A 22793-nucleotide genomic window follows, 5' to 3' on the forward strand; every position below is an offset into this window, starting at 1 on the left:
AGCCTGCGCATGCACAGAGATACGATCTTACGTTTTTGATTGATTGATTGATTTTATTTGGCAAGTCACCATAACATATATACAGTAGCATTAAAACAACAGGCTTGCACAGGATGACCCACGAAAGCTCGAAAGCTTATTTCCAGTGGGGTCCTGAATTAAGATAATAAAATGGTTCAATTATACTATTTACATATTAAAAATGAAGGAAAAAAATCAGAATTTAGTATTACCAATAAATAATATATATAGACAAATTAGATATATACAAGAATATAACGAAGAAGAAGAAGAAAAGAAGGAGAAGGAAGAGGAGCAACAGAAGAATAATGGGGACGAGGAGTAGAAGGAGACGGAAGAAACTGATAACGAAGGAAAATAAATAAGGAGAAGAACAACAGCAAAAACGTTGACGACAATAACAACACGAAGAGGAGAATAGGAAGAGATAAAAGAAATAGAAATAGAAGAAAGAACATATCGAAGCTTCAATCACACTATGTAAAATACATAATAATACCTGGTAGAGAAGAGAAAAGACCTAGGTCAGTATTCAGGCTTAATCAACCGTATAACATATCATTTGCATCTTCTTTTTGACTCTCAAGTGAAAGATATTCTTTCAATTTCCTCTTAAAATGCAAAAAGTTTCCTATTTCCTTTATATAATTGGGAAGGGAATTCCAATGTTTTATAGCATTGTAATAAAAGGAGTTACCAATACTCCCTATCCTTTCTGGTAAGCAAAAGTTGAAATGGCTGATTCTTGTATTATAGTTATGTATTTCGGTAACGAGATTAAAGTTTGATCCAATGTAATGGTTCGATCTATTGTGATAGATTTTATGCACGTGGTGCAAAATAAGCTGCTTTGATCTTTTGTTGACTTCAAGAAAACCTGCTCCAGTGAGTTCGGTATAGCCAACATGGGTTCTGGGACCAGAACAGTTAATGAATCTAACAATTTTATTCTGTATAATTTTCAACTTCTTTTTATCGAGTTCGCTTATGCCACTATACCAAGCAGGGTTAGCATAGTCAAATAAACTCTGAATAAGTGCAAAACAGAGAATACGCCTTGCTTTTTGATCCATACAACTTTGATACCTGTACAAAAATTTCAAACGGGCATTCGCCTTTTTTACGATTGATTCTACTAAAGATGAAAATGAAAGGGAGCTAGTCAACTCAATGCCTAAATACTTTACAGATTCTTTCCTCTGAATTATCTTATTATTGTATGATACTTCAAATTCAAATGAAGTTTTATGATTACTTTTAGAACAAAACAGAATGCTTTCGGTTTTGCCTAAGTGTAAAGATAATCTATTATCAGTCATCCAATCGACACATGTAGACAGCTGTTCGCTAAGTTTTTCCTCAACAAATTTTGGGTTGGAATTTGAACAAAGTAGTACGCTATCATCTGCATACAATAATAATTTACAGCCAGCTTTTATACAAATAGACATGTCATTGATATAAGTTGAAAATAGGATTGGGCCTAAAATACTTTCCTGTGGAACTCCACACGTTATAGGCATAATTTTGGAACGAATATCGCGAATAGCCACTACTTGATGTCGATTCGACAAGTAGGATTTGAACCATGCTACAGTAGCCTGGTTAAAACCCAATATTTGTAATTTTTTTAATAAGATGCCGTGATTAACTGTATCAAATGCTTTTTGAAGATCTAGAAGTACCATCCCAACGAATTGTCCCTTAGAAATATTTGTTCTCAGATAATCAGTCAAGTGAATAAGGCATGTCTCGGTCGAATAGTCATGTCGAAAACCTGACTGATATTCGTAAATCATATCAGTTTCTTTAAAATATTTTTCGATCTGAACACATACCGCCTTTTCAAAAATTTTGGATACTATGCTTAAAACACTGATAGGTCTATAGTTTTCAACAGCAGTTTTATCTTTCTTCTTATGAATAGGAGTTACTTTTGCAATTTTCATATCCTCTGGGAAAGTGCTAGTAAAGATAGATAGATTTATCAAGAAATTTAATGGTTTGTACAAACTCTTTGCTCCTTCTTTTAGAAATTTAGCAGGTATCAAATCTAAACCAGTGCTTTTTGATACATTTAATTTACGCAACTCATTAAAAATGAATTGATCACTAACAGGTAATAATTCAAATTTATCTTGGCTTATATTTTTTTTCATAAAATTCACGAATCTTTTCACTGTCTGCACTAAAAATGTCTTTGCAAGATGGAAGTTTATCTACCAACGTAGCTGCGACATTTGTAAAATAGGAATTGAATTCATTGGAAATAGTTATCTTATCATGACATAATTTTCCATCAATTGAAACGACTAATTCTTGGTCCTTTCCATTTTTCTTTTTTAATCCCAAACTTTTTAGATTCTGCCAAAGTCTTTTAGAATCATTTTTATTTTCTTCTATTTTATTTTGAAGGTACTCTAATTTGGCCTTTTTCACCTCTCTTTGAACCATATTTCTTAATTTCTTGTATCTTTTGGAAAGCGTGTCATAATCCTGATCGCTTAGATTTTTCTTCATTTTTCTATACGCCACATTTCTTTCTCGAATAAGAGAAATAATATCTTTAGTCATCCAGTTTTCTGATCTCTGTTTAATTCTAATCCGTTTTTGAGGCGCTATCATATTCAACGTTGAAATAAAAGTATTTTGAAAAATTGACCAAGCCTTATTTACGTCATGCATTGGGTTAAATCTGACCAATCAACGGCAGACAATTTAAGATTGAAAGATTCTTCGCTATATTTTTTCAACGATCTAATATTAGTGGTTCTGTGAACACCTATAGCCAGCCTAATTTTCTTTCGTGTACAGAAAGTTCGGGAGCACTGAACCGAAGTCTTAAAGGGGTTGGTCCAGGCTGAAAATATTTATATCTTAATACACAGAGAAGAATTCACTGAGCAAAACGCTGAACATTTCAGAAAAATCTGATAACAAATAATAAAGTTATTGAAGTTTAAAGTTTAGCAATATTTTGTGAAAACAGTCATCATGAATATTCATTAGGCGAGCTGATGATGTCACATCTCCACTTTCCGTTTTCTTATGTTAATTTATTACATAAAATCGTACCTTTTTTCATTATTTCATACTTGTGTGAATAACATGTCTCCGTTATAATGAAATAAGTTGCAGCAATTATCTAATGCACTAAATCAGTTGTCAATCCAATTTATCTAGTTCTTGGAGGAAAAATTTAATAAACCTAATTTCATATAATAAAATACAAAAGAACAAGTGGAGGTGTGACATCATCAGCCCACCTAATGAATATTCATGACGACTGTTTTTTACAAAATATTACTTAACTTTTAGATTCAATAACTTTGCTATTTGTTGTCCGATTTTGACGAAATTTTCGGCATTTTGCTCAGTGAATTCTACTCTATTTATTAAGCTATAAATACTTTCAGCCTTTACCACCCCTTTAAGTCAGGGCCGCAGCTGGGGGGGGGGGGTATCGGGGAGTGTGACACCCCCAAACATTCATTGCAGTTGGCAAATTCATGTACCAGTTGGCAAAATGGAAGAAAGAAAGAGAGAGAGAGAGAGAGAGAGAGAGAGAGATAGAAAAAAAAGAAATACAGAGAGGAAGTAAGTAAGAAAGAAAGAAAGAGAGAGAGAGAGAGAGAAAGAAAGAAAATCCGGATTTTACTCAGCACGCGCTTGGCTGACTACAGTGGCGTAGGATTTTTCAACAGGGGGGGGGGGCAAAACCGGTCGAAAAATTTGACAAGCAAAAAAAGGGTCTTTTATCAAAAAGCAAAAAGGTCTTCAATCGTACCAGAAAATTTTTTTGACAAGCCCCCCCAAAAAGGTATTCAAGCTCGTCAGGGGGGGGGGGGCAAAATAGGTTTTCAAGCTCGTCAGGGGGGCAGAGATATGTCATTTTCATGGGTTGTGGCTCCTCAGGGGTCAGGGGGGCGGACTGCCCCCTCTGCCCCTCCGTAGGTACGCTAGTGGCTGACTATGATGACTCTCACTTTAACTGTGGAACGTCCTTAAAATATTACCCAATATTAACAGTGCAGTCCTTTGATAACGCGAAATGCGCATTTTATATTGAAAATAAAACAGGTCATGTTTGTATACCTATATCATTTCAATATTTTACTTTTCATGACTATTTTTATTATCAAGTTACTAAGGTCAAATTAATTCAGCGTAAAAGGTTTAAAAGAAAGAAGTGAATGATTTGCCCTGATCACTCTTCAGCTTTAGTGTACTCCTCAGCACTACACGTTTTCTTTCAAGTTGGCGCACTGATTTCCCTATCAATCATGAAACTAGCAATTAACATTGGATATTCCTTGTCCTTCTGAACATGCTTAATTGGATAGATAAGGAAAATATCCATGTTTTCTGGATGTTAAAATGGGGGTAAATATGCTATGGGGACAATGCAGATAATAAAGCATCGCTGCAAACTTTGAATGGGCTGAACATGACGTTCAGAACCGTTGAAGCGAGACCAATGACATTTGAATGGAAGTTAGTGCATGAAATGAGTACAGATATAGAGAGTTGTATATCTGTTCTGAATTGAGATTACTATACTTTGGAATAAATTCAGCCCTATGTCAGAGGGACATTTTTTTTGGGGGGGGGGCCGGGGGGTGGGACGCGCTGAATATAAGCAATTAATGCGAGTGCAAAGTGGGAGCTTTTTTTTTAAATAGTTATGCTGACAATGTCATGTTTGTCATGGGGGTATAAGGATTCTTGAAAAGGGTAGGATGATGAGGTGCAATTAAAGTTGGGAAGTCTGAGATAAGATTCGTGTTCTTGCTCGGTCTTTGAGACTTAACCCGAACTTTTCGCATTTGCTACGGGGTAACTCTCTACAACACCAATTCCTTTGAAAATGCAAGTTAAATCACAATGGAGAGCTGAGAGGCCAATTCTTTTCGAAAGTTGGTGGACCGACATCATAGGAATCTCTTGACTCTGGACAACGACATATAATTTTATTTGCAATTGTTCTTCCGCGGCATATCTACGGATGATCTGTTGTCCCAATCCAACTTTCGATAAAAGCCTCTCATCTCTCCATTGCAATTTTGGCCCGAATTCACAAAGGTGGACTAACTTTATACCCGGGTGTTAGTTAACGGCCCGACTAAATTTAACCCCGGTATAACTTTAGTCCACCTTTGTGAATACGGGACTTTAATTGTATTTTAAAAGGAATCGACGCGTCGTAGTAAAAGCGAAAACTCCCTTTTTTCACCATCTTTGTCAGTATAGTACTTTTCAGGCACCAAGAAGAATGATCTATTGAATATTTCATTGGCAATAACGCTTTTATACTTCCATTCTATCTCCCCTTTTTTTTTTCTTTCTTTATCTTTCTACATGATGTTTTAGACGACCCAGCCGTGCTTTTCATTTCCTCTTCCTTTTCTTCTTTTGTTATATTACTGTCTGCCCGGCCGTGTTTTAAGTTATTCTTTTTTCTTTTCCCTTTTATTCATTTTCAATTTTAGTATTTCCATTGGCTGTTTTGCTCATCCATTCTAACGCCATTTACTGTTTCTTCCAACCTCTTTCATTCTGTAATGTACCCTCTCCTGAATGTTTTCTCCTTTCTCATATTTTTCTTTCCTATTTTCACTCCCTTTTCCTTCCCGTTTTCTCCCGGCTGACTGCTTGCTTTCTAGGATTTAATATAGAACTCACATAAAACGTTGGTGAGTTGCAGATTCTAATTTCGAGCTTTCTGAGATAGTATTGACGAGAATTGACGAGACTGGGGGGATCAAGCTATATAGCTATAGACCTATAGCGATAGATAAATCGAATATAATTAGCGCGCTGCACAGCCGTTTAACGCCCTCGCGCCGAGACTAGCTGCCGTCGAGTCTAGCATAGCAGTGACGTTGACGCGCATTATAATAATGTCATGCGCATTTTTTTGCGCTTGATTTTAATAACACTGACATAGCACAATAATTATGATTGCTCGATCTCAGCTCAGCGGATTGTATAGCTTGTTAGATAATTTTGGAGTATCTTCACCCAATTTTTGTGACAGATGCTTGTCATCATGGATTCCAAATATCCTTTTATCATTATCTTATATTATCTAGTTAGTTAAATTTTCAAACGAGTAAAACCATCAAGATGATGAAAGTGGCAGGAACCGCGGCCAAGAAAACTGGCAAGAAGGCAGCAAAGAAAACTGGGAAAAAAGTGGCAAAGACTCAAGCCAAGAAAGCCGGAAAGAAAGCGGTGAAGAAGCAAGCCAAGAAACAAGTAAAAAAACAGGCAAAGAAACAGGCAAAGAAGCACGCAAAAAAGCACGCAAAAAAGCAAGTCAAAAAGCAAGTGAAGAAAAAGGCAAAGAAAAAAGTGAAACAGAAAGCGAAGAAGAAGGTCAAGGACAAAGCAAAAAAGAAAGTCAAAGACAAAGCCAAAAAGAAAGTAAAGGACAAAGCAAAAAAGAAGGCCAAAGACAAGGCAAAAAAGAAGGTCAAGGACAAAGCGAAGAAGAAAGTCAAGAAAAAGGCAAAGAAAAAAGTGAAGGATAAGACCAAGAAAAGCGTCAAGAAAAAAGTGAAGAAGAAAATAAAAGAGAAGGCTAAGGAACAAGTGGAAGATATGATAGAGGATTTGAAGGACGATGCCTTGGATGAAATACAGAATGCTGCTGAAGATTTTATTCGATTTCAGTTGGAGACAAGACTCGGTGGACAACATCAAGACGATCAGGTCAGTAATCACGGTAATCGCAGACAATAACTGGTAAATGATATGGTAGATCTATGTCTTTCCAAAAACGTCGACTATCTATTTCATTTTTCTTTTCAATGAATTTGGCCTATTTTTTAGACATAAATTCGAAGCGGGAAGAATGTGAGAGAGAGAAAGAGAAAGAAAGAGGGTGAGGGGGAGGGAAGTGGGTAATATAGACCTTATGTCCGGATGCGTTTGCACCCTGATAAAGGTTTCATCAAACATTTCAAATATTATGAAAAAATGCGACGTGTTTGTGCCTGGTGACATCGTCAAATCAAATTCTCGATTCCGTTTGTGAAACATTATTGTGTGTAAATATCTTCAGAATGTTTGTTCCTCTGTCCCGACATTTTTAGGCCTACAACGTTTGGGTATTTAGATCGACAGAGTAATGTTTTGGGGTGTGGTGTATCAATAATAATAATATGAATAATAATACTAATACTAATACTACTACTACTACTACTACTAATAATAATAATGATGATAATAATAATGATAATTATAATAACAATAATAATAATAATAATAATAATAATAATAATAATAATAATAATAATAATAATAATAATAATAATAATAATAATAATAATAATGGCGATAATGATAATTGGTTAACTCTGACAATGATGATAATGATGATAATGATAAGTAAAAAAAAGTTAATGAGTGTTATGATAATAATTATGAATAATACATCAACGGCAACAACACCAGCTATGATTCTTGTATCTTTACAGGGAGATAGCTCGAGTGATTGGACTGATTATAGCGATGGGGAAGACCCGGATGGTCAAGGGAAGAAAAGAAAAGGCACGAGTAGCAAGAATCAAAGACGAAGGAAATCCGTAAAGATCTTCGAACAGGACATACCAGATACAGGTCGGTTTAAAGAGGAGGGACCAGGGCTCATAAAGGGTATTCTCAAGATTGTCTTCTTCATCATCTGGAAGATATTAACTTGTTTCTGCTGGTGTCTCTGCAAATGCCTCAAAATGGTCTTTCGAGATCGGACGCCTGCTGAAGCTAAGGTAAGATAGTTGTTCCTTGGCTTGATGCTTATATAGACTGTTATAGCAATATAGAAAGCTCAACCTGACAAAAGTTTATTGTAAATAAGTGCGACCCCAAAAATCCAAAATATGAATTTGAGTTATTTTCCTTAAATTCAAAGTCATGAAAGTTGATTGTGCATCAAACATGAGTCACATTTATTGCAATGTAAAACCAGCCAACAGGTTATATTATGAATACTCCCCCCCGGAAACCGTATTTGGACAGCCATTTATTGCCCCCTTCCATTGGAATATTATAGATTTACTTGTTCTATAACTATATCTTCATTCCATAATTTATCTTTGTTGAAGTGTTGCTGGAAGTGGTGCTGTGTTCCCGGCTCATATCCTAATACTCTGGGCAAGAACATTGGCGGATTTCTCTCTGGGTGCATACTTGCTTTCATCTTCTACTTCATCTTTATCTTCATCATTGGTTATGACTGGAAAAGGGCGCTCACAACCACTTCTATTCTTGGATTCATATTTTGTTTTGGATTGGCCTTTTCTTCGAGGGTGCGGTGTATAGTTATGCTCATGCTGCCGCAATTCTTTACAGGTGCGTATGACTGTCAGCATCAATATCTTTTAAAGTCTCCAAGAGCATATGAAATTTCCGAAAGGATAATGTTTATTGATGACGAAAATCCTTTACCAAAACTTGAAATAAGAAAGGCACATACCTGGCTTATTCTAATTGCACATTTATCACACCTTGTCGAAAATGCATTTTCCCGTATCAAATAGGGGTTTTCGGGGGGGGGGGGGAATTTTGAATTGCTTAGACCCTTGGAGATGTCTCAAACCATCGTAAACGATCATTGTGTATTTTTCTACAAAATTTGCTAAAGGCAAAGGACGCGTGATTCTGATGGCGTATGGCTACATCCTTCTTCTCGGTGGACCTCTGGCAAACCTTACCTACAACCTAGATGCAGCCAGCAGGGCCCAAGCTTGTGGAAGAGCCCTAGCCATGAACCAATCATCCACCATCTTTCAGATTGTCACATCCCCTCTATCCGGTAAGCAATATGGAAAGGTAGACCTTTATAGGCTACTGTGTGGTAAACTACTCAAGTGATGGTGGTTGTGTTTGGGGACTCGTCATCATGGTCATAACAAAGAGAAGCACAGTGGATTTTCAAGAAAACAATTAATGAATGAAATATTTTGAGCAAACATGCATAATAGATGTTGACGTTGTTGGCCATGGTTGTCAATAGTTGTGATTGATCGGAGCAATCGGCGCTCTTTGAAAGATGGGGCTCACATGCATATTAAAAGCTGTTTGTCATGTTTAATGGGGATCATGATGATCCCTCTCCATTTCTCACTCTTTATCTCTGTAAACCCTGTCCATCAGACTGAAAATATATATTTCTCCCTCTCTTTCTTTCTTTTCTGTCACCCTCAGACAACATTACAAACACACAACTTACGGCGATACACTCTGTATTAATTTGTGTCTATCTCTGAATCTAACAGGTATCGTTGATGGTGTAAAGGACATGATAGAGACAGTGAAGACGCTGGTTAAAAAGGCCCATGATGCATTCATGGCGCTTGTTGACGCTGTTAAAGCTATCGGTTAGTTTAAATCAAATATATTGGTGAATCTGGGATTTTTTTATATAGAGGGGGGGGGGGCTACTGATAGAAGGACACCATATAATATTGTGACCAACTTTGAGGCAAATGGGACTCATGGCCGAGGACATGCCCTTCGACTCTCATTACATACTACGGTATAAGTTTTCGAAAAGAGACATTACGTACACGTCAAACACGTAATTTTTGTGAAATGTAATTTGTTGTTCTTATTATTATTTGGTGTTACATAATCTTGAAATAAATATTCTTAATCTACAAGTAGATATCAGGGAGCTGACATTGTTGTCAGGGTTGCGCTACACTACATGTTATAGCCACTTTCTTTCTTATGTTATTCAACGAAACTCGTGTGGATTTCTTTCTTCTTTTAAATCAATATTATTGTGTATCTGTATTACTGTTATTGTAGAATCAATTATCGTTTGTCTACAGGTGATGCGATCCAAGCTTTCTTTGATTGGTTAGATGGCATGGTGGATAGATGTAATGAGAGAATGGGCAGACCAAGGGATATATGCTACGATAAGTTCGAGGAAGGAGAAAGGAAATGCAGGAAAAAGGGGCTAACATTTGTCTGCAACATCGTTGATCTGACAAGTAAACTTTGTGAGGTTGCTGCCAGTAAGTATTCAAGAAACCGCGAATGTTCATTTCATTTATTCGTATTGCTAGATCCTGTACAGGGGTCGCGTAACGGTTTTGAAAGTGGGGGGGGGGGGCTGTGCCGAAAGTGGAACAAATCGCATTTCGTTCATTCTTTAAAAAATGTAAATAAAAAATATGCTTTTTATTTGAGGTTCAAATTATATTAAAGAATACTAATATAACAATTTTTGATGGCTGCAAACCTTTATTTTAGAGTCTAGGCCCAAATTAATTTTTAAATCGTAGCCAATCGTACGATTGCTATGATGCATTACGACTAGATATTAAATTCACTTTTATTCTAAACAAGGATGATAGCATAATCACAGATTGGAACTTAGTTATTCGTACGATGATTTAGAACATTACACAGTTAGAAAATTCTATCAATTTTAGCATCAAATTCTACTATGTTTTATTCCAAAATGAGATCGTGGACCAGTCGTAAGGTGGTCTTTAGGTCATGTCTTGAAATTTTCTGATGGGAATAATACCAATTGAGAGTCTGATTTGGCAAACAAAAACTCATGTCAATAGTAAAGTAGTGAGAAACGTCGTGGTCGACATACTTTTAGAAGTTTGAATCTTCAATATTATAGGATGCAAAAAATAGTCAAGAAGAACAAGAAAAAAAACCGAAAAGGAATAATTTTATGAAATACCACCCTGAAATATTTTTCTCGCCTTGCACTCGTATTACGTGATGTACATGATTGTGATTTGAGTAAAGTTTTGAGGTGCCCTTAAGCGCCCTTATCAGAAGAACTGTCATACAGAGCTACTTATTTGTCCAAGGATAGCGAAATATATTATGTTTCTGTTTTGTTACCATGAACACCTCTTGATGCATTGCGAGGATAATATTGTTTTTCTTCTTTCCGTTTAGTGGGCCAGCTTCTCTGTTTTTTCCCGATGTTACTCAACTTAGTTGTTACCAAGGCAACAACAGGTAACTTTTAGAAATATCAGCAAATTCTTTTGTGTAATGTTCTCATTATATGATTAGTCAATGACGATCATTATGAACTGTTACACATGATTTTTTTTTCACAAGTTCTCGCCCATCAGAAGATATTGTTAAATTACGTGGTAAACATATTAAACCCATTGAAAAATTAGGAAAGAAAAGGAATATTAAAATAAATACAATATTCTTTTGGATTAGGATGGTAAAAGATGCAGACACGTTCAACCATAATTATTTGTTTAAATCCAGCCTTCGACGTAGCCGTGGAAAAGTTAGAGGAACAGTTTTACGTCGATTTTGAGTTCACGCACGAATTCTCTCTCAACCGAAACTTCTCGAAGTCAGCTGATGATATCAAAGAAGCTATAATGGAGGAGATTGGAGGAAGGACCTCAACCATCAGAACAGTCCTTTATTGGGTTAACTACTTTCTATCTTTTACTGTCGCATTCCTCTTTCTAAAGTAAGTGTGATCACATTTTGCAATCGTTCTAAGCAAATTAAAATAATAATAATAAATAATAATCATAAAATTCTTTAACATGAGCGGTGCTATAGGATATTTAGATTGGGGGGGGGGTGGGTCGAGGCAATAACAATAATAATGGTAATTTATTTATCATGAAATTCTTTTTGAACATTTTGGAAAATCACATTATATGCCTCAATCCCCTCTTCTTTATTCAAAGAAAAACAGCTGTCATTTAAGCATATTTATTCTCTTCTTGAAAATTTACATTGACACGAAGTTGATGAGGGAAATAGTATAGTGATACTGGAAATCTTTCATTTCCTCTGTTTGCAGAGCAATGAAGTACAGAGCAAGTTACCTGACAAAGGATAAATTCGACAACGTATACATCACGGATCAGTTTGTGAGATTGGAAGAAAAACGTCGGGCAAGGAAAAAATTTACTTTGTTTCCACTCACCGACCGAGAAACGCGATATTATGTTAGACCTTGTAAGAACACTCCCATTTTTAAAATGGGAAAATAGTATTATGAGTGCCGATCCATTTTAGGTTCTTGGAAAGTAATGGATTCAAGTAATTAGTCCTACGTAATACACCAACAACATGATATATAAATTATGTTTAACTGTTTAAAAATTTGATATGAATATTATATTATAGCTGTGAGTGACACTGATGATTGAATGTTAATTCATTGAAGTCCATAATTATTTTAATGATTACACTCGCATACATTCGTAATTCCGAAGCTTCGTTATTCCGAAGGTTCGGATATTTCGAAGGTTCGTATTTCCGAAGGTTCGTAAGTCCGAAAACGAAATGAGGTTCGTGATTCCGAAGGTTCGTTAGTCCGAAAACAAAGTGAGGTTCGTAATTCCGACGGTTCGTTAATCCGGCGAAAACGAAATGAGGTTCGTCAGTCCGGAAACGTACTGAATAACGAACCTTATTTCGTTTTCGGACTAACGAACCTTCGGAACATCGAACCTTATTTCGTTTTCGGATTATCGAACCTTCGGAATAACGCCACAAATGTTCGGATTAACGAACCCTTTAACGTTTTCGGATTAACGAACATCGAGGTATAGGCAATTTACGTGTCTCGGAATTACGAACCTTCAGAATAACAGAACCTTCGGAATTACGAAGTGTTACCATTACACTTTCAGCAACAGTAAATAGGCATGTTGGTTTATATGGGCTTATCTAGACCAAACCTGAAAAACTGGTTGCATCAATCTTCATCATATAAATAACATTAAACAATAGAATACAGAAGCAGAAGTCTCCAACGACAGTGACATTGATTGAGCACTTTTCATTCTTATTACTCAACTTGAACCAAAAGAAAATCTTTTCTTAACTTAGAAAGATCATACTAACGGTAATCAAGTAATTGAGAAAAATAAAGACTGTCTTTTTTTTCTTTTTTTTTGTAGTCTCGCTCCGTCTGGCGAAGAGTGAACGTAAGAAGATGTTTAGAGGATTAGTGATGTGGTTCTACCAAGCAGGTTATGCTCTAATGCTCGTATCTGCAGATGTATCTGCATTCTCTTTCCTAACTGTCATTCGTGAAAAGGTCGAGATGAGCGTAAAGCAAGGATGTAAATAAACCTCTTCATTGAATTTCTTCAACTCCTACTTTTTGCTATCTTCCGTTCCTCATACTTTCTTATTGACTTTTTTTTTCTTATTTTCATCCTCCTCTCAATATCTATTTTTCTTTTCTTAAATTTGTTTTTCTCTTTCTATTTCTCTTCTACTTGAGTTAATAAAAATGTCCTTGTGACCGGAGAAAAATGGCGAACAAATATCCGAAAACATACGCGCTATCTGCATGTGTCCTAGCCCTGAAACCACATTCATGTTTTTCACATGATAGAATCCGTTTGAATCGATGGTAAATGGGTGACAAGACTTTTGATGAATATTGTTTAGATGATAATAATTTAAAGATTGGGGGTTCTTTAGGTAGGGAGATCAGGTTTTATGTTTAGCTTAAAGTGCAGAGGATTTTCCATAGGAACAAATGTCATGAAATCGGTAAAAGATATAAAACAGGAAATAAGTTGTCCGTGATCAGTGGCGGATCTACCGGGGGGGGGGGAGTTTAACCCCCCCACCCTTTGGCCTGCCAAGTAAAAAAATAGGAATGATCGACATTTTAGAGCCAATCCCATATTACCCTCATTTTTATATATTTTTTCTTGTCTTTTTACTCGGTACCAAAATTTTGTAGTGAAGCCCCCCCCCCTTTTTTTTTGCTTGCTAGCTTTTCAAAATTTTCGGTCAAACCCTTCCGTAGGAGAAATGCGAGATCTGCCCCTGCTAATAGAGATTCAGTGTTCAAACAGTAGTATGCAATCAACTGAAACGCTTGCTTGTGTATAGCTTCATACCATGTGACATTATAATTTTATCCGATTGACAGTGCCAGGAACTGTGCATCTGATTGTACAAGGGGATGGATTACTCTCGGATGTCTACAGAGTCTTGGTCAAGGCTCTTGATCCTGCCTCCCATGCTAATATCACCATAGATACAACAAAGTGTCTACCAGCGGCAAATCCTCCCGATCTATTCTCATACTATCAAATAGGTAATTCATTTATTTTTCAGGGCAGATTCCAGCATTAGTGGAATTGTTTGACCCCAGACCCTTATGCAATATGGAACATCATCAGTGATATTTTATTGCTCAACGGCACGTAAATATCAAGGTTTCCACTAAGTCACCGTTTTACTGATTATTTTTCATTTATAGACCATCCTTACAATACAAGAAATAGAGAAAAGCGAAATGTTAATCTTGACAAAAATTATACCAATTTGGGAAAACAATCAATTTCATTTTCTGGTCCTACCTTATGGAATCATCTGCCAAGTAATATTAGAAACACCCCCAGTCGTAAGACATTTAGCAAATCGTTAAAATTAATGCTACTAGAAGATTATAATTAATTTGGTATGGTAAAATCCTGCCTGAACATATAATTCTATATAAAGATTTTGTGAATAATTAAGATGTTTTTTTTTTCTTGTAAATAGTGTAAATATGTTCACTGAAAATGATCGAAACTTTCTGCAACAGTAATAAGTAGAATTAGTGTTTAATTTGATGTACAATATTGAGATTTATCAATTTGATTGTTTAAACTATGATAATGACATTATTTGGGGCTAACCTCGATTAGCATCTTGCTATTATGTTAGCTCCAATTACCAAATGTTTTGTTTATATGTGATGTACTATTCCTTGTTATTGTACCCGACCGTGATATTTGGTAATAAATTCAATTCAATTCAATTCAAAATGAAATGTGACTCAGCCTCAATGGTGAACAAAGGTGTCTACACCAGCATGAGACATATTGTCCGTACGCCTAGTAATAATAAATAGTAAATAATTCGAAACAAATACATAGAAGTGATGGAACGTGTTCCAGTCGTTAGATCGATCTTTTGATGTACTTTCAGTAATTTGTTCCATTCTTTAGGACTAACCACAAACATCTATTATTGTACTATTACAGGGGGCATATTTCTTGTGTGCCTTCTGCTGGTACTGACCGAATCTTACGGCCGAAGACTTCGCCGGGTTGCCGCTGCATACTACTACCCTGAGAGGGAGAAACTGCGAGTAGTATGGCTGTACAACCATATCATGAGGAAACGTGGTGGTTTGGTGGAAGCTCTTAAAATGAAGTTTCAGAGACAGGGGCCAGACAAGACACAGGAAAATATTGGATTCAGGAGCAAGTTGGCATCCAGGTATACTCTCCTCAAATTTCATTAAACATGCATTTTATATTTTTAATTTTTTTTTTTTTTGGGGGGGGGCACAATTTGTTGTATTCATTTTCCATACTCCTAAATTGAAAGAAAGAGGGGCTGCTGGTAGGAATAAAAAATTGCACATACCTCTCAAGGCAGCCATATTAACTCTTACGGGTCTGTGGACAGAGATATCCGCCTCGGACTAGGTTAAGTTCTTGCAGATGGCCATGGGCGGCAAATTCCGCTGATAAAAGTGCCACGACTTTTAACGTCATATTGTCATCAACTAATACCAAGGAGCTTCAAGCCCCTTGATAAGATATCACCTATAGACTACCTATTATAAATTTTATTTAAGTTAACAAAATGTCAAATACCTTCTTGACATTGTAAGTCGTGAGTAGGCGACGCCAAGATGTTTACTCCACGGACGCGTTGCATAATTTTTTAATGTGTAATTTTCAATGGCGTGATTTTGTTTGCCAGAGTTTTTGTTTATTTGCCAGAGTCTTTTGGGGCAAAAGTTTTATGCAACGGCTCCCAAACCATACAGCAGAATGGGGCATATTCTTTGTGCAACTACTTTGTGCCAATGCAAATATGCATAATACACACCAAAAAAAAAAAAAAAATCGAGAGCCTGCAATATTAATCTAGCAATATTAACCAACTGTTTTTATTTATCATATATTTGGACAGTTACCGTATTTGTCGATTGTTTCTCGGCCTCTGTGGGTATGATCGAAAGTTTTGTATTGAGTGTGGACTTCCCGGAAAACCAGATGATCAAACAAACTTCAGGGACTGTGGCACTCCAGATTGCAACGGTAGGTATAGGATTGACATTTCATATGCGCACCATTACTTGCGTCTTTTGGAAAGTCTTTTATCTATATTTGTCACTCTCCGTTATGGTGCCCGGTCGGAAGAAAGTAAAAAGGAAGGATTTTGATTTATTTTCAATCATTAACATTGACATGATTGAGTTTTATGCTATGTATCCTCAATTTTCTTTCGCAATGAAACTGAAGATTTGAAAATCACTTGTAATATGAGTAATTTACATTAAATTTCCAATTCAAATTTCAGCTATCTACTGTTTAGAATGCATTGCTGAGATCAACAACATGTGCACGTTATGCATGGGACCAGTGGAGTATATTGAATATTCAGACTTCAGCGAAGAAAAGTAAGTGATTCCATAGATGCAAGCCATGTCAAAAATGTAATTTTCTTATCGTATCCCGTATTTTGTCCAGTATTCTTCTTAAATCCCATTCTGACCACTGTTGGCATAGAGGTAGACCTTGGCTTGAGTTATGTATCAATATGAGCATATAATTCGCATTATATGTTCACGATTTGCTATTTTCTATCATTTTATTTTTTTTTACAGAGATTCAAGTGATGATGACTACGCATATAGGAGAAAGCATGTCTCTAATACTGATTACCAAGAAGATAACCAATACCTTCTTGGAGATCATTACGAACATGACGATGGTTTTGGTGTACCTGATTACGGAGACTACACGATACACATTGATGATGACGAATTCATCGCTGATGGGGACGACAATGACGAATATGAAGATATTGATGACGACGGTGTATACGAAGACTTAAACGTGGAATACTACGAACATGAATATGTGTGAGAAAACTTGGAAAAGATATGAGTTAGGACTAGTTGGACTTGGACAGTAAGCTTAGAATTGAACCGTCCAAAATCAAATGCAGAGGACAGGTTAGTTTGCGGTACTTGTCTTATTAGTGATCTGGGGAGCGTTTCATCAACATTTTGTCCAACAAGTTGTCAAGTCTGACAACTTTCCTTGACTATGATTGGCTAAGAAGCACTGTTACCATAGTAACTGTCCGATGAAACTGTACTTGTCGGAAAAAATTTCTGACAAGTCCTCTCATGAAACGCTCCCCGGGTGAGCGGGTTTGTGAAATCTGACTAGATTATAATGAGGGTGTACTTATATTGATATAGCAGTGTACGATAATTGACGGACAGTATTCTATCTTTACAACTCACTTGAGACCTCCAAAAGTATAGAATTCTTGGGAGACTGAAAGGACCAGTATTGGTGACCTCATGAATGTTATTTTCTGAGTCATACCCCTAGTAAAAGCTAAACAAATCAATTATTTGAGTCGATACATCTACGGGGTGGTTTCACCGTCCTTATTCTTTTTGCAAGGGTAATTGCTCGGGAACCTTAAGTACCAAATAATAATTTGAATTTCTTTTTTTCCAATTATGAAAATTGTATGTTTTGGAATCTTTTCACTGTAGAATGTAACTAATCTGTAGGTGACGAATGATGTAACATCTGAAAAAAAAATTAATTAAGATAGCCTGTTTGAATAGGGGTAATTTGATCATGGATCCTATGATACCGACCCGCCGACTCGCAGCCCTAGAGTGTTACAGGTACTGAGGAATGATATTCAAACAAAAAGCTATCAGAATCCGCGCTAATAGCTAGAAGTAGCCTCAGTTGTGATGGTAGATACATGATGCAGTATTTGATCAAAATAATCATAATTTTAAAAGTTGAAAATGATTTCTTGGTCGTTAGAAATAAATGGTATATATACCAGTCGGCCTAAACACATGAATAATGCCCGTTACAATGCACCATCATGGGAATGTATGGTAAGCAATGAAAGTTAATAAAGACTGGGAAGCACCGTAACGCTAACGGAATTTTATCAGATATTTAGATATGAATTTCTGTCCATCACTGTGAAATCATGATTAAATTCGAAAGTGTCTATAATTCAATAAAGTGGAAGGATGTAGATCTGGGCTCCGTAACACAGATTTGCGATTAATCGCTAATATGAAAGAACAATTCTGATTGGTTACTAGTCAGTCAACTGAGCAAATTGCGCATGCAACGAAGGTCATGATAGGTCAGTTCACTTAGCGATTAATCGCCAACCTTTGAGTTACGGAGCCCTGGTTTGCACACAGAGGTTATGTGATATAAATATCTGTAAGAAACATATATAATTAATTCAAACAAAACTTTTGAATAATAATACACCATGCGAAAATGTCTTTAATACTAAAGTGAAGCACGAATGGGCACAAAATACCGTACATGAATTTGATATGTCATCACAATTAAAGATTATTAGAAAAAAAATCTGCATTACATTAAACACATTATTTCATCACTGTTTAATTTATTAATAACATACATATCAATACTTATTGTTACATAACAATTTTTTTAGGGTAATTCATTTGCTCTCAAGTTTATTAACGAGGTTAGATCTATTGTTTATCCTGTTTGCTAGTAACATGTTCCTTTAGACAATGACTAGATATTAAAATCAAAGATTTCTAAAGCATTTATTTTATTACACAATTGTTATACCTTGTTCGCGATGATTTAGGATAAATATTACTGTGAATGGTAAAACGATTTAAAATATATACAGGAATAGACATAGAAGCAACTCAATCCGTGTGTGTTTTTATGCAATTACAAATCATTTCTTGCTTTAAATGTATTGTAAAATTGTGAAGTATTATTTGGCCATAGTACTCGAGGTAACTTTTAGTCTAAGACTTACGATATGTAACTTGGGGTCTACGTTTTATGTGATAATTTTGGATAACCAGACTTACTTGTGTATGATTTGTGGAATATTGTATATGCATAAATACAATGCTAATTTTACCATACAATGTCATTGATCTTATTGTGTTATCCTAGCGTGGATTTTAGATCACATTAAGCACCGATAATAACGCGAAGGTCTTTTCATTGGCATTTCTTTAAGCTTATTAATCAATGTAAGCATGTTTATTACAATACAAATCACATGTTAACTTTTAACCTATAAGATATACTTCATAAACATATCACATTATATATCTTAATATACGTTTTCATGTACACAACTATGAATATTACTATTTACAGTATTCTTTGAAATTCATATATTCGAATTGCACTTTTAATTATTAATCGTTTATATAATTGCACCAAGAAAGTATTTGCACTTGTTCAATATCAATTTTTGTGACATGTTCACCATGCAGCTATCGCTAATAAATAAATAATTTGGAATGTTTCAAGAAATACTTTGAAACATAACTGTGAAATATGTATTGAAAAGTCTTACCCGGAACAACGTAGACAAGTTTTGCACATCTGAGAGAAAATGACTTAGAAGTATTTTTGAAACCATGTGCCCGAGACGGCAATCGAGGATGATTTAGGATGTTTCCAAATTACTGTGAAATTTTGTTTTATTGCATAATGATGCAGGGTTCTTACTTGTCACCATCATCTCATAACAATTACCAGTCGATAGTTTAAAAATAAATCCACTTGTCATAAATAAACCAACGCGTATGCTCCAAAATATACATATATTTTTTCAGGATCCAATATAACACAATATATATACGAGTCTGTATCTACTTCACCAGGGTACACAATTAATATGAATTACATTGGTTAGTGATAGTATATCAGAATGCGAATATAGTTCTGAAACTGGAACTCACATCATCATGAGATAGAAGGTAGGTTCTACAGTGCTTGAATAGAGATCATCAACATGAAACACGAGTTTCGTCGTGACACAATATTGTTGAACCTTCAAAGGTTCAAACAACATTTTTTCTTGCAAATTGAGTAGATATTCTGAATGTTAGAATTTTGATTTCTCTTTTGAATTATGTGAAAGCAACCAGTACGTCGTCTGCGAGCCCTTGCCCTGTAAGATAAATTGAAAGATATTGAAGTATTAAAGGGGGTCCGAACTGACTAACACTATGAATTGTTTCTCGTTGACCTGTGTTATAAATAGGAAGTCTTAAAAAATACTTGTGCATTTCTACTTTATTCAGTAGTGAATAATTTGATATTATTCAAGTGGGCCTTTATTTTATACAGTGCACTTCTCGTGATATTGCATTACTGGTTAGGAATCTGGCTAGACATAGCTGCTGAATGTTATTTGCTGTGAGAAGATGCATGTAATTTTATCCATAAAATCATATGTGGCAAGTTCCCCCTGTCTGCGCCGTCCCCCTTGTCTGCGCATAGCGTTTCTGCGCGATTCTAGTAAAAGAAGATTCGAGACGAACACAAACTTTACACATGCAATATATAGACAGATATTCCTTGAAAATCCGACTCAAAATGGTGGAAAATTAATAAATTTGGGGGATTTCATGTGACGGCCTAAAAAAATGCATCCTTTCACACCAAAATCCCATAATCGCATGCAAAGTGAAAGGGTGCGCAGACACGGGGCACCATTTTTTGTTTAATCTAAAAATGACTGTTCGAGGGTTTTTTCCTAAAAAATCATATATTTCTTTCAATTTTTTAATGAGATATTTGGCGCGCTTATTCATAATATAAGAACATTATCAACTGAAAGATTTTGTGAAAAAAATCTTAACTTAAATCGTTATAGGTGCGCAGACTTGGGGACCACCATTATATAATTTGTTACAATCAAATGTATCCAACTTTGATGGATATGTATAATGGCAAAAAACCATCAAATCTGGACTTACCTTCATCTCTACTTGCCCTCTCAGCTCAACTTCAAAAGCATCAAATTTATCCAAGATTTTCTTGCAATTCGAACTCGTATGGATCTTCATGGCTGATGAGAAATTAACATCGTAGGAGTGGATTTTTTAAATTTTATGTATAAGAAAAAAATCATAGGAAAATTTATAAAGATAAAAGATAAACAGATCTATAATAATCAAATATACTTATTACGCTGATTAAAAGAACTGTGTAGGCCTTGGTATAAAACAAACTCAGTCGTGCTATTTTTAGCATCATCCATCAAACGATCCTGATTATTCATTGATAATTCTTGGACTCAATTTTGTGAAGAGATACAATTCATTGAAATCAAGGGACACCATGTTTCCCCTAAAATGTCCTATATTCCTTACGGCACTTTTGAGATTACGCTCGTGCGTACTCGAGTTAACAAATGAATATGCTATTTTTTGTTGACAAGGGAACAGTGTTTACGCCTTCCCTAATAATTGAGCCTATGGCCCGTATTCTGAAGTCGGGTTTAACTTAAACTCAGGTTTAAAGTTGTGGTTTAAGTATGGGAAGCCAAAAGTATCAAAATTTTATTAAGTTGTATGTTTCTTATGTTTACTGTGCTTTTTCCTGATTCATTGATGGTGAAGACAATCATCTATTTATACTTCCTACACAATTATGAATGATTTGAGAGCCGAATGAGCTGAAAGTATGATATCTCTACTGTTAGTGATTATGTAACAAATGGCTGTCCATACTTACACCACAACTTTAAACCTGAGTTTAAGTTAAACCTGACTTCAGAATACTTGCCATTAATATTATGTACGGAGTCAGCTAGACATAAATTCATCATACAATGTCATGTCATATATGACATGTATGGTAAATTCATGTGTAGCTGACTCTCCATACTTTATATTAATTGACCCAATTATTAATGATTTATAATCACTGGTTTGATAAGATTGGGTACTTGTATATCAGTCTTTCCACAACTGGGTCTTTCAAATATCGTGCTATCTCGATGCCTTACCTTCACCATTTGATTCCATTCGAGATGCGGTGTTAACCGTGTCACCAAAGAGACAATAACGAGGCATCTTCAAACCAATCACACCAGCAACACATGGACCTGAAACCAAACTTAAACATACTTTTCTTAGAAATTGAAAAGCATTTGTTCTCGAGCATGTTTGATTAATACCCCTTTTCTTTTAAGTCATGCACCAGAACGAAGGACCAACTTGTGAGCGAATCTGTAGAACAAAATTGAGAACGACTTCGAAGAACATAATTATCCTAGCTTCAGTAGTTTTATGAAAATAGTAAGATCAAATATAGGTTTCAGCTAACATTATGAAGGGGATTAGTATCCTCTTAACTCAGAAAATAGAGTCTCATTAACATGATTAATGCCAAAATCATATCATCATAATTTATCATATGATATATTTTATATCTTTAGTCCATGACGAGGAATCGTCTTTCAATTACCTGATTCACACCAAATAAACATGTTATGTTATTTCCTCAAAATAATGTGAAGATTCAGCATCATAGATGAGAATGCTATGATTAGTTCATTTTTTATTCAATTTTGGGGAGGGACCGACTTTTTTTTCTTACCGGAATGTATTCCTGCTCTTAACTTGAGCTGTTCACCAGGTCGATGTCGAATCTTAAAAGACTTGACAGCTTCCAAGAGAGATAGAGACATCACAGCAATCTCTCGAGCATGCGTAATACCATTCCTGATAGGCAATCCAGATACCACCATGTAAGCATCGCCAATAGTTTCAACCTGTACCAAAATTACAATGAATCAGAGTTCACATTATAAGTGGACTTCTCTGCAAATGGTCGTAAGCTCGCTTATTATTTCATAAATAACATAGTTCTTTTAAATATATAATGATCGCGAAAAGATTACATTACTTT

The 22793-nt window shown here is 35.5% G+C and overlaps 3 protein-coding genes across 5 annotated transcripts in view; 2 read left to right on the forward strand and 1 right to left on the reverse strand.

Annotated features, from left to right (window-relative positions):
- Positions 1-286: 286 nt before the first annotated feature.
- Positions 287-6765, forward strand: LOC121412011 (eukaryotic translation initiation factor 4 gamma-like; the record flags this gene model as incomplete). The annotated part of the gene is made up of 2 exons (XM_041604924.1): positions 287-342; positions 6135-6765. Coding segments are annotated over 2 exons (687 nt in total), but the record flags the coding sequence as incomplete, so codon positions are not given.
- Positions 6766-7721: 956 nt separating this feature from the next.
- LOC121412012 (DC-STAMP domain-containing protein 2-like) lies at positions 7722-17503 on the forward strand. The gene is made up of 14 exons (XM_041604925.1): positions 7722-7793; positions 8130-8376; positions 8669-8839; positions 9303-9404; positions 9861-10049; positions 10960-11022; positions 11290-11503; positions 11846-12003; positions 12954-13118; positions 13922-14113; positions 15048-15285; positions 15991-16118; positions 16381-16480; positions 16688-17503. The coding sequence occupies exons 1-14, from the start codon at positions 7758-7760 to the stop codon at positions 16947-16949; spliced, it is 2265 nt and encodes a 754-aa protein (XP_041460859.1). The 5' UTR covers positions 7722-7757; the 3' UTR covers positions 16950-17503.
- A 59-nt stretch (positions 17504-17562) lies between these two features.
- The window catches only part of LOC121410876 (atrial natriuretic peptide receptor 1-like), a 31534-nt gene continuing 26303 nt past the window's right edge, over positions 17563-22793 (reverse strand). For all 3 annotated transcript variants that reach the window (XM_041603228.1, XM_041603227.1, XM_041603226.1), the window contains exons 19-22: positions 22482-22656; positions 21889-21987; positions 20855-20946; positions 17563-20043 (exon numbers count right to left, since the gene is read on the reverse strand). In XM_041603228.1, coding sequence (XP_041459162.1) covers positions 19978-20043; positions 20855-20946; positions 21889-21987; positions 22482-22656 — 432 coding nt within the window. In that variant the 3' untranslated portion in view covers positions 17563-19977. The remainder of the gene's footprint in view (positions 20044-20854; positions 20947-21888; positions 21988-22481; positions 22657-22793) is intronic.

Source organism: Lytechinus variegatus, chromosome 3 (genome assembly GCF_018143015.1).
Source record: "Lytechinus variegatus isolate NC3 chromosome 3, Lvar_3.0, whole genome shotgun sequence".
Taxonomy (NCBI): domain Eukaryota; kingdom Metazoa; phylum Echinodermata; class Echinoidea; order Temnopleuroida; family Toxopneustidae; genus Lytechinus; species Lytechinus variegatus.